Genomic DNA, 27,123 nt, shown 5'->3' with positions numbered 1-27,123 from the left:
AATTCGTTCTGAAGGTCCGTTCTTAACCTGAAGCTGTTCTTAACCTGAAGCACCACTTTAGCTAATGGGGCCTCCCACTGTCACCACGCCGCCGGAGCACGATTTCTGTTCTCATCCTGAAGCAAAGTTCTTAACCTGAGGTACTATTTCTGGGTTAGCGGAGTCTGTAAGCTGAAGCGTATGTAACCTGAAGCGTATGTAACCCAAGGTACCACTGTACTGGCAGCCAATGTAGGTCTTTCAAGACCGGGGTTATCTGGTCTTGGTGGCCATTCCCAGTCACCAGTCTAGCTGCCGCATTCTGGATTAGTTGTAGAGCACATTGCAATAGTCCAAACGGGAGACAACCAGACCATTCACAGTCTGTGAACAGCTAGGGGCTCAGCCAGCATACCAGATGGAGCTGCCCTGGACACAGAACTGACCTGCGCCTCCATGGACAGCTGTGAGTCCAAAAGGACTCCCAGGCTGCATAACGGGTCCTTCCAGGGCACAGTTATCCCATTCAGGACCAGGGTGTCCCCCACCCCTGCCTGCCCCCTGTCCCCCCAAAATAGTACTTCTGTCTTGTCAGGATTCAACCTCAGTCTGTTAGCCACCATCCATCCTCCAACATCCTCCAGACACAGGACATTCACTGGTTCTGATTTAAAAGAGAGGTAGAGCTGGGTATCATCCGCATGGTGATGAACACCCAGCCCACCCCCTCTGATTGTCTCTCCCAGCGGCTTCATATGGATGTTAAAAAGCACAGGGGAGAGAACAGAGCCCCAAGGGGTCTGAATACTCATCCCCCAATACCACTTTCTGGACATGGCCCAGGAGGTAGGAGTGTCCCCCCAGCTCCCAGATGGTCCAGAAAGATGTCATGGTCAATGGTATCAAAGGCCTATGGCTCAGTGCCCTAGACACTCCACCAGGTTGGCTTTTTGAGTACAATGATTGATTGCATCCATAGTCCATCTTGCCTTTGACTTACTCACCATGGTTCATGGAAATGTAGGACCATGGCAATTTATTTTTGGGTAGACAATTTATTATTGGGTATTTATTTTATTATTTCAGTCTCAGGGGTACTCTTTGTGATTATGAGCTCAGGGTGGATACAGCATAAAAAGCTTTAAATTATAAAATCACTTATCTCAAATGTGCAATCTTGGCAACACTTGAGCACCCATAATTTCATAGCTGGCCACATTAAGTCAACCCCCTACAAAGGCCTGCGTGAAGAAGCACATGTTTATCTGGCACTGAAAGGTAAACAATGAAATTGGCAGATTGAGGGAAGGGTGTCCCACAAATATAAAGATCTTAATACATGGGCTGGCTGGAATAGGGAGAGGTGTTTGGGGGTTTAATCCAACAAAATCATCCTGTTAGCATGTTTTGGTGTTAGTTGCTTGCTCTTAAGGACACTGTTTTATTATTAGTTTGGGTTATATTTTTATAACCAAAGTCAAGGGGGCCCTATAAATGACACTGGATGAAAACCACTAAAAATGTATCCCCGTGAGAATGCCATGTAATGCTTACAAAAGACATGCCCATTTATTTATTTATTCATTTGTTATTGCAAGCCCTGTCTTTGTAAAAAAAATATATTTAAAAATCCGAGTTAGCTTCCTAGGAGATAAAAATTTCAAAATATGGGAGGCTCTAAAACTCTTGAGAAAATCATTTTGTTGTTGTTGTTAATCTAAGAGACAGAGGAACTTGGAGGAAAATTCAAAATGATCTAGAGAAGGAGGAGAAATCAGGATGTGACCTTGGAATGATGCTTTGATCCTTTGCCACATTCCAAGTCTCTGTGATGTTTGGACGATCGGAATCCTGGGCTGCAAAATATAAGGAAACTATAAAATGGTCTTAGAGGAGAAGGTGTTTTGCAAGTTGTCTGGCTCCTGTCCCTTGGACGGGTTTGGCTCATTTGAAGGAGCAGTCGTGCAGACGTTGGCATTTCAAACAGAATTGCAATGCGCAGCAATAAATGTTCCTTTGGGTTGTTTACAAAGAAGCAACGGCAGGAAGTTCATCAAGAATCCAGCCAAGTGCAAATGCCCGTTTCATGAATACTATCATGATTTATCCAAGACTCTCTATCAAAGTTTTACAACTGTGAAAGTTTATCAAGCTCCCCAGCTGTCCAGAGAAGAAAAGCAGAGGGTGGTAATGCCTGGAACTATTGTAGGAAGAAAGCAGGTTGATGTCCTCAGGAGAAAATTAAATGGAACAAAGCTTTTGAGCCATGTGAACTTTTAATGTTCAGGGAATAAGTGACCATGTTTCAGCAAGCCACACTCCTCTGCCTTTCAGTCATCCATGAAATGCTCCAACTAAATAAGTTATATTCTGCTTCCTAAAAATAAACCAAGCATTCCCCCACCCCACTGTATTTATTTTCCAAGCTGGCTCACTGTTCCATAATGGTTACACTTTCTCCTGGTGTTGTGGACAGAGAATGCCTTTCTGCACGTCTTCTGTATGCTGTTAAGTTCAAGAACCAGTCAGAAAGGCAGTCTTCTGCCTGCCATCCCCCCTCCTGGGCTCCTGAGTCAGTCTGTCTTCCTGATGAGAAGCTAAAAATAGCAGCATATCTTCCTAAGCCTCCTGTAACAGGGTTTGAAACGAAGCACCTGTTTTCGGAAGGATATTTACAACAGCAAAACAAGGTACTTCCCAAGCGAGGGAGCTGTCATATACCTAAAAATATATGTGCTACATCCTTTGCTAGAAACCTCATTTTGGTTCCTATTTCCTGCAGACCTTTGGGGAACCAGCAGGTGTAAGGGTGAACTTTAGAGCAGACCCACAACAAAATCTTGCACTCTGTCCTCTGTGCTACATGCATCCACTGCCCCAGACTTCGACCTGGGTCTTCCCTCTTCCTCCTCCTCCTCCTCTCCCTCCTGCTTTCTTCATCTCCAAGACCCAGCACAATGTTTCTTCTCTTCAACCATTTTGGAGTGGATCATGCTGTGAGTGGGTGGCTTGACTGACCAATCCCTCACTTCTGTATTCACTCCCCACCTTTTCTCCATGTCAGTGCATACATGCACAGACTTTTTTGGTCTCATTTTATCTTTCATTATGTTATGGAATTCTGCAAATCTGCAAGTGGTGTCATTTTGCCTACAAAACCATTACAAAACCACACATTCCCCCCCCAGGTTCGGTGTTAGAGGGAGTGACAGAACAAGGATGAATACACTATTTGCTTTTGGGCAGAAGATTGGAGTGGATCCTCTCTTGGGTTATTCCTTGTGGATCACATTGAGATGCTTGAGATGGCAGTTTGGAATAAGATAATATGAGAGAAAGAGAGAGGGAGAGGTTGTGAGGTTAGATTGAATGGGCCACCATATTATGAGCTTTCACACTCTGTTTTTAATGCGGTGGAATCATAATCTTGCCATTTTCATTCAAATCATGCCAGAGACTCAGTTGTACAGTGCACATTGTATAGTATAGTATAGGAATAAGTGAATTGCCATGACAACTTCAATAATAAATGTCAGCGTGTAGTGGTGGGCCCTTCAGATATAACTGGTGAAAGGAAACAATTGTATGATTCCTGAAAGTATTTATAGGAGTGTTCTGTGGGCTAAAGCAACAATTGAAGAGTTACAGCCCACATTACTCCGTTTCTGTTGTTGATTTTCAAAGGTATAACGTTGCCCAATGGCAAGAGGTTTGGACTAGAAGCTGGGCATTTTCAGCCGTGGATTCCTTGTGAGGTGCTGAGCACATCACTCAGATTTTGGCTCAATTTGCAACCAAATTATAATGGATTGTTTCATAGAACTCTTGTGAGGATGAAATTAGTAAATACTGTGAAGAGTCTTTTCACAGTATATGTTATGTACTGAAGTTCTCACCCTGGGCCAGCAGGGGTATACTGTAGATAGTTATGCAAATGAAGGACCGAAAGTGATGTTCATTGATTGGATAGTTTTAGAAAGTTGTTACAGTAACGTGGTACTGGAGCTCTATATAAGCAGGCTGACTGAGCCCTTCAGTTTAGTTCTGTCCTGGCCTGTGAAAAAACAAGAGCTGTTTGAAGAATCACTGTGTTGTCTGATATGTTCACCCACAACTTAACAGTATATATGTAGTCAGCGCTTTCCCCCCTGAAAAATATTTAGGGGTACTCTCATTTCCCTACTCATATTGAAATACTGCCCCTCAATGAGGCCAAACTTAGATTCACAAAATGTTTAGGGGTATGCGTACCCTGCGTCCCCCCCAGAAAAAAGTACTGTATGTAGTTAATAGTAACTTGCTGATAGGCCTACCCAATAGTTCTTAACAGAGCTTTAGCGATTCTTCATGTTCTCATAAGAGGTTTTTGCTTCTTTGCTTTTAAAATTGAAAGATGGTCGATACAAACTCCTGAGGATATATTGTAGTCGCTTCAGCAACAAGAACAAACCAACAGCTAATGTTTCCAATGACATATGCTTCAGCTGTCGGTGAGAGGTGACTCAGGAGCGAAATTTGAAAACTACTTGTGCTAGTGCAGTGATGGGGTAATGCTTTCCCCTAAAACATTACAAAAAGGTGACCCTTCCGCTCTGTTACCTCAGTAAAATCTCTGGTTCATGCCCTGGTTGTCTCTCAGGTAGACTAGGGCAATCTTCTCATCTCTGGTCTTCCATTGTCTCACTTCAGTTCTCCCATGTCTATCCAGTATTCATGTGCCAAACCCCATCCACCTTTTTCATCACTCTGGCCATGGGACACTCTTCCTCACATTGGCTTTGCCCCTCTCCCTGCATCTCTCCACACTTATATCCCAATACTTGTCTGCAGTCTTCACTCTTCCAAGTCCACCATCTCAAGGTCTCCAGCTCCCTCAAAAGACTCTGCCTTCTCTTGTTCCGTTGTTGTTTACTCGTTTAGTGGTGTCAGACTCTTCGTGACCCCATGGACCAGAGCACGCCAGGCACTCCTGTCTTCCACTGCCTCCTGCAGTTTGGTCAAACTCATGCTGGTAGCTTCAAGAACACTGTCCCACCATCTCATCCTCTGTTGTCCCCTTCTCCTTGTGCCCTCCATCTTTTCCAACATCAGGGTCTTTTCCAGGGAGTCTTCTCTTCTCATGAGGTGGCCAAAGTATTGGAGCCTCAGCTTCAGGATCTGTCCTTCCAGTGAGCACTCAGGGCTGATTTCCTTCAGAATGGATAGGTTTGATCTTCTTGCAGTCCATGGGACTTTCAAGAGTCTCCTCCAGCACCATAGTTCAAAAGCATCAATTCTTCGGCAATCAGCCTTCTTTATGGTCCAGCTCTCACTTCCATGCTTTGTAAATTTGAACCGCCTCCCAAAACACATGTGGAGCTGACTCCGTTAGTACCTTCCAAAATCTCCTCAAAGACCAGCTTCTGTGAAGCCTAAAGGCATAATTCCCTACTTCCCATGTCCTGTTGTAACTCAGCCCTATAGCAAAGCACATATTTCCCCACCCCCACCCCGGTTCATTAGTCCTTCCTTCTCTTCCTTACCCCTTCCCTGCTTTTCCTGTATCAGATTGTAGGCTGTAAATTCCTCAGCTCCGGAACCTGCTCTCATATACCCTGTAAAGCTTCATACACACTAATGATGCTACATAAATAAGCAAATAATTTTTGCCAGTCATGTGGGTATGCAGCCCATAGGTACAGAAGCTTCTATAGGCATGTATGTAGGTGGTTCGCACTGTGAGATGCACACTTTATAGCTACTAGGTACATGAAAGACTGGAAGCAATTGGCTTCTTTCCCCACCAATCCAACAGAATTACTTTGTCACTCGCTGTTTGTTCACAGTCAGCATGTTACAATAGCTAATGATCGCTAATGTTCACATAATCCAGGTACAACTGGGTTACAAAGATAAATAAGGAATTATCTTCTTTCAAAGACAAAGTTCTTTGTGCTTTCTTGATGGGAGGCTGTAAGTCATATGGAGCAGCCACTGGAACCCACACAAATAAGGCATTTGTCTCAAATTCAGCAAACTCTGTTCTATCAAACTGTACGAACACCATCTCTGAAAGGATGTAATACAAAAGCCGTGGTAATTGAGTCATTTTGGGTGTGGAGAACATTCCACTTAATTCATTCATTGGTTAATTTGATCTTCCACTTCATTTTATCAAAGCCCCTAATAGCAAGTAATTTCTGTTAAGAGAAATGCCAATTCCACGAGGTCCTTTTCCAGACAATTTGGTTTAATTTAGTGTAGCAAGTCCACAAGTTGACAAAGGCAGAGAGGCGGCCATACATAAATACACCGTTCAAGTCAAAAGGTTCGTCATAAGCCCTGGTAACGACCAGCGTAATGCGGCAGGCTAATTTGAATGTGCCTGTGAGTAACACAGGGGATTTAGCCGAAATAAATATAAAAGGGCCATGAGAGGAAAGGAGGCAAAAATAGAAAATCAAAGGGAAAAGAAGCTTCTCTGTGCTTTGATCAGGTCTGATGTGTCCTAATTTTTTCTTCTAGCTACTGTCAGTTCAGGGAGATGGTAGGCACCTCAAATCTTAATGGCCAGACAGGAAAGAAAAGCCTTCCTACACACACACACACACACACACACACACACACACACAGACACCAGATTATGAATGAATGAATGAATGAATGAATGAATGAATGAATTTATTACGGTCATAGACCAGAAAAAACATAAAAAGCAACAATAGTTTACAAAGGGAATAATGGTGTCAATTAAAAATTGTAAAATTATACATAAAAGCAATACACATATGCACACCACCCACCCACCCACCCACACACACACATATATGCACTACAGTATATGTATAGACTTAAAAAAATGGGGGGGCTTGTCCAGGGGTCAAGTCTTTTACTTTTTTACAGCTAATGCCCTCCGCTTGATCGCAGCCGCAGAAAATTTGGCCACTTTCAGTGTTACTTCTGGGTTTTTATCTCCTAGTAGGATTTTCAGCCGCTGAGATTCAGATCGACCTGGAAATTTCTGAGCGATAGGGGAAATAAACAGTGACCTAATATCCCCGTAAAGGTCGCAGTGTAACAACACATGTGAAGCCGTTTCCACCTCTTTCAGACCACATGGGCAAACTCGTTCAGCATAGGGTGTGCCCTCGTATCTGCCCTTTAGTAAGGCAGATGGCAGTACATCAAATCTGGTAAGGGTAAACGCCCGCCTGTATTTTGCGATTTGTAGATCCAGCAAATATGGTGTTAGATTAAACCCTTTTCCATAATCTTGGATAGCTGGATATTTATCTATCTTGCTCATATGGTCCTGAAGCTCTACATCTCCTATTCGCTGGCTCACCATCCTTTTAGCCTTTTCAAAACCTGAGGCTATAAGTTCTTGTGGGGAAAGCCCCAGGCCCTTCAATTTTTCATAAAGCGACAATCTCCATTTAGACTGGAACGGGTCTAGTAGAGTCAATGGAGCCACTCCCACTGGGAAAAATATGAGTTTTAGCCAGAAGTGAATCTTCAGGATCCATATCCTGGCATTAATAGGGAGTTGACCTACCTCCAGCCTGATGGCTGTGTTGGAGACACAGGTAGGTAACCTTAGTAGGGAGCGGTAAAATTTAGTTTGTACAGATTCCAGGGACTTGAGTTTTTGACAATTAAATATCTGGGTGCCATACATCAATTGTGGAAGTATTTTTGCAACAAAGACCTGGGAGGCAGCAGGAACATATTGACCTCCTTTTCTGTAAAAGAATCTTATGATAGCTCTGGAAGATCTTTGCGCATTTACAATGGAGTTCTTAATCTGATGGCACCAAGATCCCTTCTCATCAAAAATTATTCCAAGATATCTAAAAGATGTTACTTGCTCAATAGGTTGGTTATTAATTTTCCATTTATGTCGGAGTTTTCTCTTGGAGAACACCATAATTTTTGATTTAGTGTAATTTATTATTAGGTGTTCAGCTTCGCAATACTCTGTAAGAGCTCGTAAAAGTTTTCTTAGACCCACACAAGAGAAGGAAATAAGTGCCGCATCATCTGCGTACAAAAGGACTGGGATTGGTATATTATTTAGGTTTGGGGGATGAGTACTTGCTTCCTCCATCTTTCCGACTAAGGAGTTTATATAGAAGTTAAATAGAATAGGGGCAAGAACACAGCCTTGCTTGACACCATGGAAACTTTGGATTTCCTTTGATAGGTTCCCATAACGGTCGCATCTAACACGGATCCGAGTATTTTCATGTAGTCTACGGATAAGAAGCAAAAGACGTCTATCGATGTTTGTGGCATTTAATTTTTCCCAAAGTCTGTGCCGGGGTATCAAATCGAAAGCTGATTTGAAGTCTATAAAGGCTACATAGAGGGAGCCTCCTTTCTTTGAGGTGTATTTCTCCACTAGATGTTGCAATACCAATCCTTGGTCTAGAGTTGATCTATGTGCCCTGAAACCAGCCTGGGCTTCCTTTAGGATGTGCTCCTGTTCCAGCCAGTCCGCAAACTTTTCACGTAAGTGAGTTGCATAAAGTTTGCTAATGATGCTTAAGAGACTGATTGGTCTGTAATTGGCTGGATCAAGTTTACAGCCTTTCTTGAATATGGGAACGATAATTGCCAATCCCCAGTCCTCTGGTATTATTGCTGTTTGATCTATGCTGGTGAATAGGGTGGCAAGGACTGGGGCCCACCAGTCAATATTGGCTTTGAGAAGCTCAGGAGCGATATTATCTGCTCCCGGGGCTTTTCTGTGTTTGAGTGCCTGAATAAGTCTCCTGATCTCCGCAACCGACACCGGAGGCCACTCATCACCTGCCGCACACTGTATTAGTGGCTGTGTCAAAGGCAGAGCTGAATATGAAGATTGGAAAAATGCCTCCCAAGTCCCTGCAGGTATAGTATACTCCACTTCTGAGGAGGTAGATCGCACTCCATTTGCTACCAGTCTCCAGAAGGTGGCCGAATCTCTCTCTCTGGATGCATCTATTAGGCATTTCCATTCTCTTTTCTGTGCCAGGATTTTTTTATTTTTGATCAAGATTTTATAATTTCGTTTATCTTCAAACCAGACCGTGGGGAGTTGGGGTAAATTGGCAGATCTATAATTCTTGTATTTTTTCAGTAAGTTTAGCTTCATGTCCTGACATTCTTGATCAAACCAGGGTTTGGAGTTTTTATATACTGAGGATTGCCTACTTGACCTGTTCCTTTTTTCCTTCAGGGAATCTTGAAGGAGTACACCAGATTATGGTTGTATGCTCCACTGTTACGCTGAGGGGAAGGAGTGTAATGGGCAGATTTTCACAAGTGGGTCAGAGTGATAACCCTGGTTTATATCCCCATTCGGCTTTAAGAAACAGAATTGATTATTATTGTTGTTGCTTATTAAATTTACATACCACCCTTCATCCAAGGATCACAAAACACAAAATATGTACCATAATAACAAACAAAAACAATACCTCCACACACAGTTCAAATGGCCATAGATTAATGAATTAGCCAATTAACTGATGGAGTCGCTGTGGTGTGAGGGGGGCATCCTGCGTGGTCCGGGGGGGGGGGGAGTTACCTTACTTGAGAGCAGCTGTCAGGGTTTCAGGGAGAGAAGAGCAGATGGGGGAGGAGACAGAGAGCGAGGGGGAAGAATCCCCAGAGAGATGAGGAGGAGGATGACGATGACCAAAGGTCGTCCATGAGTCTGTCCAGTGAGTCAGAGGACTCCCAGGAGGGAGCCCCCCTGGTCAGACCAAAGGGAGGCCAAGGGGGAAGCAGTGAGGAGCAGGGGAGCGAAGGGAGAAGCCCCAGTAGGAGTTGGACACAGGAGCCGGCTTCTCAGCCGGAACGGAGTGAAGGGGGTGGAGTTACCAGTGTGTCAGAGGGAGCAGAGCGAGAAGGAGACAGGGGGAGGAGATCGGAGCAGGACGCTCAGCCGGAGGGGGTGGAGAGTAGCACCGGGAGCAGTGTAGCGGTCGAGAGAAAGGTCAGAAGCAACGTACGCGCGCCAAGTTCAAATGTAGAGGCGCGCGGAAGTGAGGAGAGCCCTGGGGAGGAGCCCGGCCCCAAAGCGAGAAGGAGGGGGGCGGAGGCGTCAGAGGATTCAGCCTCGGGCGAGTCCCGGCGAGGGGGAACCCAGGGGGGCAGAAAGACCCTGCGGAAAAGGAAAGAGAGGAAGAGGTGGTCCAGCACAAGCCTCTTAAATTGGTGCCGAGGCGGTACAGATTCAGAGGGTACTTCAGCGGTCTAACGTTACAGACGTAGAGTCACAAAGATGGAATGTAAACGCAACCATGATCTTCAATAAAGACTTTCTGTAAAGAAACCGGATTGGAGTTGGGTCTCTTGTGAGCTGGGACCAGACGGGTGGCTCTGACAGCAGCCTTCCCCAACTTTGGGTTTTGCTAGTACACACTTTTATACCATACATTTGGAGCACTATGATGTCACTTTGAACAGTCTCCCAATAATCCTGGGGGCTATAGTTTATTAAAGGTGTTGACCTTTGTTAGGATACGATATACGAGATCTTTATTGTCATTGTCCCATACAGAACAATGAAATTGAAAAATCTACATAAGACATTCAAAACCCCCTAAAAACTCTGACACCCCATTTTAAAATACGATATACTATAGAGACTCCTTATGCTGCGTTTAGAACCAGAATTGCCTTTGGGTAGAAACTGTTTCTCAGGTGGCTAGTCCTGGTCTTTATAACCCTATACCTTCTTCCAGAAAGCAGGAGCTGAAAGAGATCATTTCCGGGGTGCGTACTATCCTGCACTATCTCTGCAGATTTCTTATGGCACCTGACAGCATAGATTTGATCTAAGGTGGGAAGAGTGCACCCAATTATTCTCTCTGCAGTCTTTACAACCCTGGACCTCTATTCCCCCCTAGAGCTACAATTCTCAGTTACCTGTGAAGAGGGATTGGTTTTTAAATCACTCTGGTGATTGTAGTTTTGTGGGGAATGGGGCTCTCCCCCATCAACAAACTTCATTTCCCAGAATTATTTGGGGGAAGCCATGACTGTTTTTAAAGTTGTATCATAGTGCTTTAAGTGTGTCGTGTGGACGTGGGCCAAAACGACCAGCAAGGCAGGAAGGATTAGTCCAGTTGTCTGGGCAATGGAGATGTCCTGCTTGCAGGCATCTGATTGGCCACTGTGAAGACAGGATGTTGAACTTGATGGGCCTTTGGCCTGGATCAGGGGGGCTGTGACAGCTTAGTGTGCTCCCAGTGACATCACTGCATCGCCACAACTTTGCCTACCGTCAATTGCCTCACCCAAATTCTCAGCTGGATTTGAACTTTAGCTTTGTTCCTTATTGCTGAAAATTCTAAGAAAATTCCCAACCAGTAGGAAACACATCAGAAAAATAAATGCACCATAAGAATGGGGATTCGGTATATCTATGTGCATAAGTGCTTATTCTTAGTGACATTCTAAATGTCACCATGTTCTCTCTCTCTCTCTCTCTCTCTCTGTGTGTGTGTGTGTGTGTGTCCCCGTCCCACAGGCATCAGAAGAACTGGCAGGCAGATCAAGGAGTGATTTTGTTTCAAAGACCACATATTGTATTCGTATTTCTTTTAGCAATGATTTTTTTTTTAACTTACCTGTTTAATTTTTAGGTATAACCTTTCAAGTGTGTTACTGTCTGTGACAGACGCCATAGTTTGTATCGGGCTTAATGAAATTTAATATCTAGCAAAAGCAAGCGCATCACATTTATGCTTGCTCTCTTTTTTTGACATAGGTGGGACACGTCCCTTGCAGATCTGGTGTTTTCCCAGCAATACCTGCGCATTTCAACCAATGTCCCGTCCAGTTCTGTGTACGGCTTTGGTGAACACCAGCACCCATCCTTTAAGCACAATATGAACCATATAACCTACGGGATGTATTCTAGAGACCAGTCTCCCAAAGTAAGTAGTTCAATATTACATCTTGCACTCCGCACCCAGAAAGAGCCCTGTGCCTTCTATATGTCTTCTGCCATTTATTAATAGTAGCTATTAGTTAGGCTTCCCCTCACACATTAATCCAAGTTATTAACTATCAAGCACCACATTCTGCTTCTCTGGGCAGTTTTGGCTCATTTCACATAACCCTTGGCCATCTCGGATGAATTGTAGGCAGATGTTGATGGTTGTTTTTTTAAACATGAATTATGTGCTTTTTAAATTAAGTCCATTCATTAAGTCCATGCATCCTGATAGTTCTGGTTTATTTTGGAAACTGTCCTGAGGAATTTAGGAAAACCTAAAATGGGGAAGAGGTCAGAGAGAAGAGAGGTGGGCAGGCAGGAAGTTGCATAGGGTGATACTGATTTTTAACGCCAATGTTGATGATTCCTGAGGAACTTAAAGGAAATCAAATATTTTATTTTATTTTATTTTTTAAAATAAGACTAGCAAAATTTTAACTGAAGACTGTAGAACTTCTTAGGAAGGCACTATGCCTGTTCAGCAGCCTAAACACTGTTGCGATAACCATACCTAAGTAAAGCAATAAAACTCAAACTAGAGGTAATCATTATTATTATTTATTTCAGATGAATGCAAATCTGTATGGAGTTCATCCTTTTTACATGTGCATAGAGACTGACGCAAACGCTCACGGTGTACTTTTCCTCAATGCCAACGCACAAGGTAATCAAAGTTTAACAATTAAGCAGAATTTTTTAGACTGCAGTTCTTTTAATAATAATATATTTGGCAAATAATTTCCCTTATTGATGTAATTTAGGGATGAGGCATACCTAAAGTCCCATGTCATATTACTACCTGGAACCAAATCCTATTGAACTCCATGTTATTGGATTTACTGGTGTGTGTGTCCCTAAGCTGCAAGCTTAAACCTCTTTGCACACTGGAGAAGTGTTGCACATGCATGCATGCATGGATTCCTGGGTTTCCCCATTCACTTCACAGGAGGAGGGGAAACACACGACAACATTTTTGTATGTGAGGAGCTCCAGCCATTCAGGACTGCTCAAGACATTGCTGTCTGAGGAAAATGACAAATTGGAGCGCACACCATTCTGAGTACAGGACAGGCAGCTGGATCTCATGTCAAAACAGACATGAGATTTTCTCAGTGACACTGAAGCGCTGCAGACCCCCTAACTTAGGGGGTGTAGGGCATGTGACAACCCAACACTTCCCTAATGCTTCTCACCACCCAGCCTCTATTGCTTGAGGTGGCCACGTCATTCTACGTAATAGACACAGGTGGCGCTGTGGTCTAAACCACTGAGCCTCTTGGGCTTGCCAAGCATAAGGTTGGCAGTTTGAATCCCCGCGACAGGGTGAGCACCCATTCCTCTGCCCCAGCTCCTGCCAACCTAGCAGTTCGAAAACATGCCAGTGCATGTGGGAGGGTAAACGGCATTTCCATGCACTCTGGTTTTCATCACGGTGTCCCGTTGTGCTGGCCACATGACCTGGAAAGCTGTCTGTGGACAAACGCCGGCTCTCTTGGCCTGAAAGCGAGATGAGCGCCGCAACCCCATAGTTGCCTTTGGACTTAACTGTCCAGGGGTCCTTTACCTTTACCTAATAGAAGGCCAGCTTTCACATGCACCGAAATGAAAAATGTATGGCCATAGATTGCATACCAAAAAAAGCCACTACTTAGCATACATTTCTCATATAAAATGATCAAAGTGTTATAATATATATATGCTTCCAATGCCTCAAAGAGCATTAAATTAATAGAAAGGCGTTCCTTTTCTTTTTTCTTTTTTTCTTTTTAATAATTTTATTGGAAATTTTATTTACAACAATAGACCCCCCCACCCCCACCCCAATACAGAAATCCACCCTCAATAAACTTGAACATAACATACAATGAGCATAACATACAACAGTACAAACAGCCAAAAAAAGACTTCCTTCCTGTGGATATTTAAGTTATAATTAGAAAAATCTTAATAATTATTCATAAAGGTAACAGTTTATAAGAAGTAAATAAGGAGGCCAGATACAGTATACAGGAATAGAAAGGTGTTCCTAAACCTGCATCAGTGAATACATTTCCCACCACAATTCAAAGTGCTGGTTTTTGACTTCTAAGGCTTAACATAGCTTTGGACCATAACACCTCCTGCAATGTCTCTCCACATGTGAACCTACCTGGGTTCTTCATGTCAGTGTAGAGGCTCTTCTCCAGGTGCCTCCTCCAACAGATGTATGGAGGGTGACTGAAGGAGAGATGGCCATTTCAGTAGTAGCCTCCTGGCCTTTGGAATGCTTTCTCCAGGGTCTCCAGGTCTCGTCTTGACTTTGGTGACATCTTTTTGCCACCAAGCCAATACTTTTCTTTACTCCCTAGGCATTCGATTGTTGAAGTTTTCATATCTGGTTTGTTTTTAGTCAGTGAGTACCTGGCACTGTGGGTTAAACCACAGACCCTAGGACTTGCCGATCAGAAGGTCGGCAGTTCGAATCCCCATGATGGGGTGAGCTCCCACTGCTCGGTCCCTGCTCCTGCCAACCTAGCAGTTCGAAAGCACGCCAAAGTGCAAGTAGATAAATAGGAACCGCTCTGGTGGGAAGGTAAATGTTGTTTCCGTGTGCTGCTCTGGTTTGCCAGAAGCGGCTTAGTCATGCTGGCCACATGACCCAGAAGCTGTACGCCGGCTCCCTCGGCCAATAAAGCGAGATGAGCGCCGCAACCCCAGAGTCAGTCACGACTGGACCTAATGGTCAGGGGTCCCTTTACCCTTTACCTACCTTTTAGTTGGTCCAACTTTTATAGTTTTTTTTTGTTGTTGTTTGTATTTATGTTGCCTTTAGACCCTTGTGGTATAAGGCAGCAAATACAGGGACAATAATGGTCAAAAGTGCGACTTTAATTCTAGACTGACCGATCTAGAACTGAGGCTGAAATCCTATGCAAATGTTCTTGAGAGTAAGGTCCATTGACCTCATTGAATTTACTTCTGAGTAAGGAAGGATAGGGATTATAGGAATATAATTCTGTTAACATCTTCTAGAACTCAGTGATGATGCTGGTTTGTGTCTGCTAAATAAAGATAACCTCTTCAGTGAAAAGTGTTTTAATTTTTCTAAAATGGTATCACGGGATTCCCAAAGTCTCGCTCTCATGTTCCCAGAACCTGTAATAAGCTATTGTTAAATGAAGCAAAATGGGTCTGTTCCACTAAAAATTATGATTAACTGTTAAAAATAGATGCATGTGCTTAAAAAAACCACAAAAAACTGAAGTTGCTACAAATTTCCTCGGGGGTTCATACAGTTGAAACAAACCAATTTAGATTTGTCCTGTATTCTGTTGATGGGGAATAGCTTTGCCTGTTGCCATGGTCACCTTACTGTATTAATCTCGCTCTGTAATTTTCAAAAAGGAGAATCTTCCCTAAAGCAATGCAATAAAAATTCTTAGCCAAGCAGAGGCGACAAAAGAAGGATATTTTGCAGTCAGATCTATATTTAAGCATTGTTAAAATGTCTAGAGTTGCCGAGTTGTTATTTTCTAAATAAAAAAGAAACCCTGACTTATTATTATTATTTTGTTACTGTGCTTTGGAATCGTACGTCAAATTCTACCACTGCATAATCACTTGCTTTTTTCTGTTTTCACACGCACTGGGCTATGTGCCTGACAAAGATGGGTTTGAAGGAGTGTCTGTTTCTGTTTAGTTAAATAACGTTAAATATTTTGAGCTTGTTTGGCGGGGAGTGTGGGTGGGGTTACATTAAGTCCCTTGATGACCTACATAGCAATAATAATAATAATGTACAGAAAAGTCAAGGTCATTGCACAGGGATCCTTAGCTCTGAGGTAATTTATACTGAATTCAACATATCTGTCAACTTCTTCTAGATGTCACGTTGAATCCAGAGCCATCTTTGACCTTCCGCACCATTGGAGGGGTTCTCGATTTCTATGTCTTCCTTGGCCCAACTCCAGAAAATGTAATCCAGCAATACACAGAGGTTAGTTGAAAAATCTGTTCAGGCATGCGGTGCTAAGAAAAGCATTTACTTGTTGATTTGGTTGTGGGTTTGCATGAGGTATTGCATTACAACGATGGCAGTGAAACTCAACGCGTCACCCCTTTGCAAAACAAACAACAAAAACACACCCTCTTGATTTAAAGATCAATTGTACTGATCTTTACATCGACAACTATACTTACTTATTTGCAATGGGATGGTTTTATTAGCCTCCTTGACTCTTTGTTGCATTTGTTGAGTTCCATTGGAGAGAAAAAAGTATCTTCAGAAGCCAGTGGGGCAACTTTAATACTGGTCCTATCTATGAATTTTAATACAGAGGTAGAAGGATTTGAAGTTGCTGTAAAACATTTTTAAAATGTTATCAATCTGCTAAAAGTTAATGTTTATCAGTCTAGTATCTGGATGGCTTTCAAGGAGTAAGAACTGAAATAAATACCGGTAATAGGATATTGGAATGACCACCAAGGGTTTGTAACCCATGTTCCAAGGGCAGTTGCTCTCTCCAGAGGGACCATCCTCTCCCAATTTCTACTCAGCCCAAGTCCGATCCCATGAATTCTAACTCAGCAATTTCATGCTGACATCTCCCTTTGAAATTTCCTAGCTGAAATATGTTGCTGAAGGCCGAGCTGGATGTGTGTTTATTAAATGCACATCATCCCATTCGAGTATATAAAGCAGGGACTTTTATATTAGAAAAAGGGCACAGGGGAAGGGAGTGAAACCCTCAACTGCTTTACCTCAGTGCATTCTTTGTTCTCTCTCAGCCTAGCTCTAATATTGGAAGTAAGCTAGCAGGGATTATATGGTTTAAGCAGGAGTGTGTAAACAGCGGTTGGAGTCTTTTTTGATTCTCTCTTTCATTCAATCCTTTTGGAATAAAGGATTGCCCCTCTCCATATCCCTGCCTTGCAGCTGAATGAACAAACATGTCCTGTATGTCCATGTACTTCTGATTTCTCCCTGCTCAGAGATACTGGAATATTGTTCCTGGATGCTACCATTTTTCATTCCTAATTTGTGTCTGTCCATTATTCTCTTGTATAGAGACTTGTCTGATTTGGCCAGGCTAGGTGGCAAAAGGGGATTTTTGGTGCACGGTGACATATATCACATTAGAACGGGGGGTCGCCAACCTTTTAGGGCCAGAGGGCACATTTGGAATTTTCAGAAAGCGCCACAGCTGCCAGTCGCAAAATGGCTGCCCTGAGGGTGTGGCATAACACAAAATGGCTACCGTTAAGGCATGTCATGACAAAAAATGGCTGCCACATCCAAACAGACAAAGCAAAAAAGAGAAAGGATCAGCTGCTCCATTAGTTGGGGGGGAGGCACGCACACTGGCTAATGCCACAGTTACAGAGAGCAACTATTTGCCCCTCTCCTCTGTTCGAAACAGATGTGAAGATGGTTGTCCAATCCTGGCATCTATTGAAATGTGGGCATATTTAAAGGGATCAGTGTAGGAGAGGCTGAGGCAGTGCCAACAGGAGCCAAGCAGAAAAAGCAATCCATGTCTCATGCACTGTAGATTTTGAGGGGATTTTTTATTTAACAAAATTCAACAAACACAAAGCTTGATGGGGAAGGAGTTTTTGAGGGGACCATGGGTGGTAGTGACAGAAACACAGGCTCCTGCAGGCGCCCCAACTGCCACATTAGAAAAATGTGCCAAGTATAAGCTCTTAGTGGCAGGACCCATGTTTAATCAGGGGATAGTGTTGTTTGAGTAGATATGGTGACAGAATTGGCATCAGGATTGTAGCATCAGCTGCTTGCTTATTCTGCATCTCTGTTAAGTAGTCCACTTTGCATGCCGACTATTTGTTTTTAAGACTGGGACCTGCCTGTGAAGATGGGCAGGCCTTTAGTTCAGAGCGAAGGGTCATCTTCTATGAAAAGTCAAAGACCCTGGATGATGTGCTAAAGAGGCTTTAGCTGGGCACTGCCCTGATACTTTCGTTGCAGGATCTGTCCTGTAACAGGTACCTGTCTGGCATTCTTGGTAGGCATCTTCTCTTGCCCAGAAAGAAGAGACACTGCAGTTCTAAGTATGCAACTACAGTCATACCTCAGGTTGAAGTTGCTTCAGGTTGAGCAATTTCAGGTTGTGCTCCGTGGTGACCGGGAAGTAACGAAATGCGTTACTTCTGGGTTTCGCTGCTCGTGCATGTGCAGACGCTCAAAATAACATCACGCGCATGCACAGATGCGGCGAATCGCGACCCGCGGATGCGCAGACGTGGGTTGCGTTCACTTCAGGACGCAAATGGTGCTCCAAACTGGACCCCGTTCACATCCAGAGGTACCACTGTATGGTGTATGTTTGCAAAGGAATGCCTTTAAAAGCTGGTGGCAGAAATTAAGCAAACTGAACCGTTTCACGTTTTCACTCTGGGACCAAGTGCATTTGTAAAAATTCTGTCTGTTGAGAAGAAGTAAAGGTGACAACCCCGTCCATTTGAAGTCAAAGAAAATAATTCATAAGACTCCGTTATTTCATCAGTGGAAAAGCTCAATTTCCCTTTTTAACACCCTTTCAAACTTACATTAGCCATGCCCTTTCTCAACTTTGAAGAATACGGCATTTATTAATTGTTTAGCTTATTGTGTCGTTGGCAACACCAGATCTTGTCTCCTTACACTGTCCGTCATACATTCTTCTCAGAGTAAATGCAGAAATTCTCTTCTAAAGACACAAAAGTAAATAAGGTTATAGCATAGGGCTTGGCTATAGATAACCTGTTGCTATAATAAAGAGAGGTAGTGTTAAATAAGTGATATAAGATCAGTAAGGCCAAATAAACTTACTTTCCTTAAAATTAGGTATTTAAAAAATTGGTAGGTAAATTTCACACACATTTCCAAACGTACACAGTGCACATTTGTGGCATGACAAAATGGATGCTTTGATGGGTGGTTGTTGATGTCTTATATCATGAGTATTATTATTAATCATTGAACTAATTATAGCCACCTATCAGTAAATATGCCCTGGGCAGCTTATGAAAAAGCACAAAAATAAAAATAGGACATTAAGGCTGCAATCCTATTCACACTTACCTGGGAGTAAGTCCAACTGAACATGGTGATGATTACTTCCAAGTTAGAGTTGTTTTATGAGATGCTAATTAATATATTTTATTCAATTACTTTCACTGTCAGTGCCATTGATGGTAACTTTATTTTCGGTTCGTGTTGTACCAGCTATATTGTAATAATAGGAAAACACCTTGGGAAATTGCCTGAATAAATATAGCCGTCATTCAGAATTTCTCAGGTGAAATCCTATTCCATTAGCAAACCTCTGGGAAGCCTGCCCCTGCTCCCTGATGTCTGAAATTAAAATTTCCCCAACTCAGCAAAGTGGGAGCAACTGAAAATATAAAGCTCAGTCTTGATCTCTGGCAGCTAGGGTGGGGCTGTAAAAAAATAACCTAAGCACCACCTCATATTTCCAAAATAAACAAGTGACAGGCCAGCAGTAATGGATATTGCCCCCAAGTTCTTTGCTACAGTGGAAATCACGGTGGGAAGTCTGAGGAAGTGCTCTGAGGTAATTTCACTGTGAAATTATTTCTGAAGCCAGCTTCCTGGAAATCTTTAAGCGCCAGGTGCTATTATTAGAACATGACTCAATTGGTGAATATGTTGACTGCAAATTTCAAAAGCAAGGGATGTGCCGAGGGAGACAATTTAGTTTGTTCAGACCTGGTGTGACCTTTCACCTGCCAAATTGGTAGCATTCAATCCCTTCTTCTTCTTACCCTGCTTCTCTCACAGCTTCTAATTGGGGAGCTTGAGGAGAGATGATAATAATTCCTGTATAGGAGAAAAATAAATGCCATTCTGACAGGAATAAGTCTTCACAAACCAAAGTTGTTGTTGTTGTTTAAAGATTAGCTTCTAGAGTCCCGGGAATGGTAGTTTGTTATGGGTGCTGGGAAATATAGCTCTGTGAGAGAATTTTTTGGGAGGGAGCCATGTGCTTTAAATGGATGGTGTGCATGTAGTTAATGTGCATAGTACCCAAGGCCAGCCAAGCTGCTTTGGCACATAAAGCCAAAATCCCACAAGTTCTACTCCTTCTCCCTAGCAGTAAAATTACAATAACTTAAGTGACTAATCATTTTTTGCCCTTTCAAGACTCCTTCAATCAGCTACCTGAGGCAGTCACCTCACTATGTACTATGGTGGGGCCGGCCCTACCACTTTTCACCATGCGTTGCTTTTTTTGCAAAGTGGCCCCACAAAATAAACCTCCCAGCAGATAGAAAGCGATCCTACCCAGCCTACAGACTTCCTCCCTGATTTGTCAACTTTATTTGGGTGCACTTTTAGATTTACATAACCTTCACATGAAAAAACGTATCTTAGTGGCAAACAATAGAAAAGATCACAATGCCCTTAGAGTTCAGATAAATCGAGAGGGAACATGTTCCCGGGTTTATTTATTAGAAATAATATTTCAAAACTAAAGGTAATGTATTGTATTGTTGTGCTCTTTTAGATAACCTTTTAAAGCCAACATATCCTCTGGATTACACCAATTATTTCCAAACAGATATATTACATTCCTATAAGAATTCAGCTGTGAAGCTTTTTCAGAGTTACCCTTTATGATTGGTCAAATGCAGGAGACACTGTTTGCAGGAAGAATTCACACACACAAAATCCTCTTTGACATTCCCTCATCTCCTTGTTTCTGGCTAGTAGCCTATAGATTTAGTCCTTCTATGGTTTCAGTTATTTTTCTTCACCTTCTATTGTACTTTTGCAAATTATTCTATAGCCTTTGTTCTGCCCAGTTTTGCAAAGCGTACCAAAAGCTCTACATTGAGGCTACATTTCAAGGAAAGAAAGCTCTATTCTGGCAACATCAGACGTAAATTCCAGGTCTACTAAATTCTGCTCTGCTTCAGCGGAACCATCTGGAATATGTGCCAGATGTTGGTTACTTTATTTGGGAAGCTTCAGGGGGATCCATTTGAGAGACCATCTAAGGCGTAATTAGACTAAGGAACATTTGTTTCTCCAGCTGTCCTACTTTTAAAGTCTTCTCTTGGACTATTCTGTTAATTCAAAACCAAGTTCACCTTAGATGCTCCAGCCTAATGAACTTGGGAAAGGAACTGTTTTCAAAGTTAAGCCCACCTTGCAAGCAGTTTTCTTGTAATTGTTCAACCCTACATGCTGTTTCCTCAGGGGGGCTCTGGCATTATATAGCCTTGCCTTAGGTTACACCCGATGTTTACAAGCTCAAGGATGCAGTTATGTAACTGAATCTATAACAGGATTATGTATGGGTCACACTGCCTAGAGAAGGACTACTATAGCCCAAGCCAGGATGCTCCTAAAGGCATGCTAATGCAGATGAAAAGTCTAGGTTATTGAAGGACACACCCTTGAGCTCCAACATCAATATCAACTCAGTACCTAGTTGGTGAAAAGGTGCTGCAGAGGTCTGTCTTGTAGAAAAAAGAAACTGTATCATGTAGAATGGCAGACCTTCCAAGTGTACCTATTTTCCAGAGACAGCCCCAGATTTACAGAAGCCATCCCAGTTTCTGATTTCAACCCAGAATGTCCCAGTTTTTTTTAGGATGTCCCTATTTGCGTCAGAGAAATGGAGGGTATGGAGTTATGTGACCTCCCAAGCCAAGGAGATAAGTAACTATGCACCCTTTAGAAGACATCTGAAGGCAGCCCTGTATAAGGAATTTTTTTAAGGTTTAATGTTTCATTGAGCTTTTTCGTATGTTAGAAGCCGCCCAGAGTGTCTGGGGCAATCCAGTCAGATGGGTAGGGTATAAATATCATCATCATCATCATCATCATCATCATCATCATCATGGAATAGGATCAGGGCTGTCTTAAGCATATGCGGTGCCAGGGTGCAAAGATCCGACTGGCGCCCCCCCCCCGTTGCCCAGTCCCAGGTGTGCAGGAGGGCGGAGCCAACCGGCCGCCTCAGCATCTTGCTGGCTCGGTTGCCCCCAAACTTGCTGCTCAGAGTTGCCCGCAGTAGAAGAGCTACGGGCGGGCTCTTCCCCGGACTCAACTCTCGGGCCCTGGGCTCTTGGCCTGGTGCCCCTGAGAGCCCGGCACCTGGGTGCCCCATACCGCTAGTGCCTATGGTTAAGATGGCCCTGAATAGGACATTCCTATTTTCATTGGAGAAATGTTAGAGAGTATGGAATGATGGCTTTAAATCCTGTTGTTCCCTGGTATCTATTTTAAAGATGCCATTCAGAATCCATAAAGTTCCGTGATAGATTTGTTAGTAGTCCCTCTACCATGCAATGCGGCAAAACTGCTTTTAAAATGGAGGAGAGTTGTTTTTTTATTATAAAAAAAGCCAACCACCCAGTTTGTGGTATGACATGGAGATCACATGTTCAAAGAAAAATGATTCTATTGGATCAGAGAAGCATGTGTGTGTTTAAGCAGCTTTTTAGACCCCAGCACTCATATGGAACCAGTTTGTGTACCTCATCTACTTTGTGTACTTCATCGTCTTGGTTCCTTTCCATTTAATTACGGTAAGTAAAGTTAAGCCTGATATATGGCTGACCATTTCCTGACACCAGTATAGGAAGCTGTCCCACATGTCCCATGTGCTGTATCTGGCGCTGAGCTCAATATTTCAAAGCTTTGAACCTAATATATAGCTTGAGGTAGAGACGTGGGTGGTGCTGTGGTTTAAACCACTGAGCCTAGGTCTTGCTGATCTGAAGGTCAGTGGTTCGAATCCCCGCGATGAAGTGGGCTCCCATTGCTCAGTGCCAGCTCCTGCCAACCTAGGAGTTTGAAAGCACGCCAATACAAGTAGATAAATAAGTACTGCTCTGGTGGGAAGGTAAACGGTGTTTACGTGCACTGCTCTGGTTTCACCAGAAGTGGCTCAGTCATGCTAGCCACATGACCCAGAAAAACTGCGGACAAACGTCGGCTCCCTCTGCCAGTAAAGCAAGATGAGCGCCGCAACCCCATAGTCGCCTTTGACTGGACTTAACTGTCAGGGGTCCTTTACCTTTAGGGAACCTACCCACCCAATAGGTGAATAATGTTTCTTCCACACTGGAAATTTCCAGTCTTATTATGCAGGGTTGGCAAGTACCTTTGTGGGCTATGTGGAACATATACTGTAGTTGCCCTGTGGTGGCATCAGCAGAAGATTCATGTTGTCCATGGTTTCCAAACCAACCTGATGCTCTGAATTTAGGTCACGTCTGCATGCACTTAAAGCGTGTGGCTTTCGCCCCCAAATCCTAGGAAGGGTGCTGGGAATTGCAACTCTGTGAAACGTAAGCTACAGTTTTTCGGGACTCTTTGGCGGAAGCTATGTGCTTTAAATATATGGTGTTGATGTGACCTAAGATAATGTCATGCAAGGGTGGTACTTACTGTTTGGGAACACATACCCTCAAATATTTAGCAGCAGGGTACCAGTACATTGAGGCCCTTCAGTTGTTGAGAGGAAGCATTAATGCTGTGAGAAAGACTTTCAGGGCTGGAGTCTTGCTCTGAACTCCTGCTGAACTCTTTCTCCTGCAGAAGTATTACTGAGAAGCTTAGTTTGATCATGCCCTGAGACGATGCATGCATTTTGCTATTGCTCTTGCCAGGAAACTGAGAAAGCCAGGGAAACTCGGGGGTTCCTGCCAAATATCCCCCCAATACCAGCTGCTGCAACGGTGCGGGTAGGGGGAGGCGTCCCAGCTCTGACATATATATTTAACAATTTGCATAGGTGCAAGCCTAATTAGTCCCCGCAACTTCTCCCAAATCTAAAGCAAGCAGACACATCACCCTTTGCACTACTTAATTCTGGAGTCTGGACGGTAATGGAATCGGCTTCTAGCAAGCCTCTTCTCCTGGGAATTCCAGCAGGCCTCTTCTCCACCTTTCCCCTTGAAGAATGTCTCAGTCACCTGGCTGTGAGTTCTGCCACTATGTGGTGGGAATCTTGTACTGACAGGTCTGTAACAACCCAGTACTTGATTATTATTTTTACATTCACTAAGGGCCAAGTAGCACACCATGGTAGAAGCATAAGTTGCAGCTATACCATTGTTTTTCCTTTAATGAATTATAGGTGAAGGGTGTCTTTATTGGGACCGCAGCATACATGAAGGAGGTTGATACCTTCCTTCTCCAAACATGATTGGGACCAAAGACACACCCTCTTCTTGTACGGCTGTGATGCTTAGAGAATAAGTTCTCATTAGTGCCAAGAAGTAAACCTGTTTCTGTCTTCCAGCTTTCCAGCCAATGAGAGCAAAAGCACTGAACTAATTAAAACGCACTAGGCAGATTTTAAATGACATAATTTCATTTTTTGTTCATATTCCCTACAATAAACTCACAACATTTTTGATCACAACATTTTTGGCTAAGGGACAGTGCCGGATTTATGTACAGTATAAGCAAAACAAGCTATAGCTTATGGCCCTACTCTCTTGCCCCCGCCCCCCGAAAATTTAAAGGGAAAAAAACCCTGGATGTACATTTCCAAAATATAAGATAAAAAAGCAAATAAAATAAAACCTACATACAGCAACAGTGTTTTGTGTTGTGTAATGGGCCCCGCCTGCTAGCCTGCTCCCTAAGATATCACTGGCTTGCTCATTTCTATATACAGTGGTACCTTAGTTCTCAAACTTAATCCGTTCCAGAAGTCTGTTTGTTGTTGACAGAGGACAGCTGGACATATAATGGGCCCCATTACCTTCAGTAGCTTAGGGCCTCAACAAACCTAAATCCGGTTTGCTAAGGGACAGTAGACCTTTGAGTCATAATTTACTATGTACATAGATGGGAGGTTACTTGTTAGCTTTCAGTATCTGCAGCCAGGTGAAAAGTGCATTCAACGCTGAAAACCTCTATAACTGGTTCCTCCCCGCTCCTCCCAAAAAACCACATAGCTTTCAAAACTCTTCTTACTAATTCTTTCTATGACAAGCCAACTCCTCATTTCTTATCTTGAGTTATTCTGATTAGTAGCTGAACACCTGTACAATGCTAGGAATTTGATAAAGCTGCAAGAGCTCAGTTTTATAGTATCCAGTTGCATTTGCAATGTAAGATTATAAGATTACATAGTATATATAATAAGGTTACCAGATGTCCCCATTTCCCAGGGACAGTCCCCAGATTTCCAAATCAGTCCCCTGACAAAATCCTATCATTTCCTACTGAAGTTGAAAAGTGTCCCCGGATTCACTGAAAAACATCTGGTAACCTTAATATATAAGACAGCAATCTTCAAAGTGCTTTGACATTTGGAGAAACTTGTGGTTGTCTGCAGTTCATCCCTGTGGGTGGCAAAGCCATCTTATGTGATTGTTTCAAGGAGTGCACAATTGTTATTTTGCTATTCAATAATTTGCAAATGCTTAGCTATACCAAATCAAGTGCCTGAACTATGAGTAGTCGATTGCAATTAGCTGAGCTTTGTGTGTGTGTGTGATTGACCTGAGGAGGTGAATGCAAATAATTAAAACTCAGAGAGCTCAGAATAAACACCAACCTTTTGATCAGGTAGCTTTCCAGACTGTGGCATTAAAAATAGTATCATTCTGGGCTGGAAAGTTCAAAATGTTGTATTGATTTAATTAAAGGCTTGCTAATTGGCAATGGCTATGAAGAAACTGGGGGTTGGACGGAGCCAGTATGTGGAAGAAAACTCAGGGTATTTTTCCCAACATTTAATTAGCGGAACAGTATTGCTATACAAATGCATGGAACAGCCACCTGTCAATGGGAACAGCTAAATATGGTCTCTTCAGTGTGCCATTTAGACTTGAACTTTAGATGGGGGTAAATTGAAACAACTAGGGTACGGGCTATAGCAGGAGCAAGAAGGTAGTTTTAGTAAATTCCAGGCACAGCTGAGGCGTGTATTGGAAAGAAAGAAGCAGACACCAGTCACTGGGTGAAATTAGGACACAATTTTGTTTCTTTGTGGGCCTGAAAAGGGGTCTGCAGCAGCTGTCTTCCCCACCGCAAAACACCCACTGCTGAAGTGATCTGTGATGTTTATACCCCAAGATGAAAATCCATGTGTTTCCCACCATCTGACAAAAGGCTGAACAAATATGCATTGGGTGAAGAAAATAAGAAGGGAATGCTTTCCCTCCCCGTTTGTCCTATTTATCACAGATCTCCTCAACAGCCTCTCATTCAAGGCTACAAAAGTAGCAAGGACTGCAAAATCAGGATATTATAAGGCTGTTTTATATTTGAGGTGGAAAATCCATCAGAAGGTGACCTTAACTCCTGTATGCAGTTCTATAACAATATTCTCATCTGGTGAAATTACAAATTACTAGGATGGCAAAATGTTGAGAGGCAAAATCAGCTCATGGTGGCTGTTCCACAATGCTGGCTTTGAGACATTTTGGCACCTCTGTTGAAAACGATACTTGATCTGATCTCCACCCACCCTACTCGGTAATGATAGATTAAGAGGAAGGAAAGTGTTCTCCTTCGGGGTGGAATCTTCTGCTCGACAAAACTGCTTCTTGATAATGCTGGTTGTGTTCCTGCTCTTCAAAAGAGCTATTGTGTGAATATTCCTTGTGGCACTTTAACTACAAAAGTTTGTCGGCATCTTCGTGACATCTTACTTGTTTAAAAGGCCTCTAATCAGCTTCCCTAGCTATCTTGCCTGCTCGAAGTGCAGAGAAAAACTAACACACAACTAAAATAGATTTGAAAAGTATTTCCTCCCCTACAGAAACAAGGTTTGCAATCCTGTGTACACTACCTGGGATCAAGTCCCCCTGAACTCACTACTTCTGAGAAGAAATATATGCTCACTCTCCATAGATCGTGACACTAGACTCCTGCTTTGTTGCCTGATAAAGTGATAATTTCCCCACAGTTCCAAGGTCTACACTACAAAGAATAGAACAGTGTTTCCCAACCTTGGGCCTCCAGATGTTTGTGGCCTACAACTCCCATCATCCCTAGCTAGCAAGACCAGTGGTCAGGGATGATGGGAATTGTAGTTCAAAAACAGCTGGAGGCCCAAGGTTGGGAAACACTGGAATAGAATTACAGTGGAACCTCAGTTTTTGAGCATCTCGGAAGCTGAACGTTTCAGAAGTCGAACTCTTCTATGTTTTAACGCTTCCATTTTCGAACGCGCCTCAGAAATTGAATGGCT

The 27,123-nt window shown here is 43.0% G+C and overlaps 1 protein-coding gene across 1 annotated transcript in view; it reads left to right on the top strand.

The window, feature by feature from the left end:
* LOC309379724 (sucrase-isomaltase, intestinal-like) overlaps nucleotides 1–27,123 on the top strand; it is a 94,146-nt gene that overhangs the window by 20,916 nt on the left and 46,107 nt on the right. The window contains exons 5-7 of the mRNA XM_081929134.1: nucleotides 11,720–11,888; nucleotides 12,518–12,614; nucleotides 15,814–15,926. Coding sequence (XP_081785260.1) covers nucleotides 11,720–11,888; nucleotides 12,518–12,614; nucleotides 15,814–15,926 — 379 coding nt within the window. The remainder of the gene's footprint in view (nucleotides 1–11,719; nucleotides 11,889–12,517; nucleotides 12,615–15,813; nucleotides 15,927–27,123) is intronic.

Source organism: Podarcis melisellensis, assembly GCF_964234715.1.
Source record: "Podarcis melisellensis genome assembly, chromosome: 10".
Taxonomy (NCBI): Eukaryota; Metazoa; Chordata; class Lepidosauria; order Squamata; family Lacertidae; genus Podarcis; species Podarcis melisellensis.
Note: the sequence above shows the minus strand (reverse complement) of the source record. Positions and strands in the feature narration are given on the sequence as shown.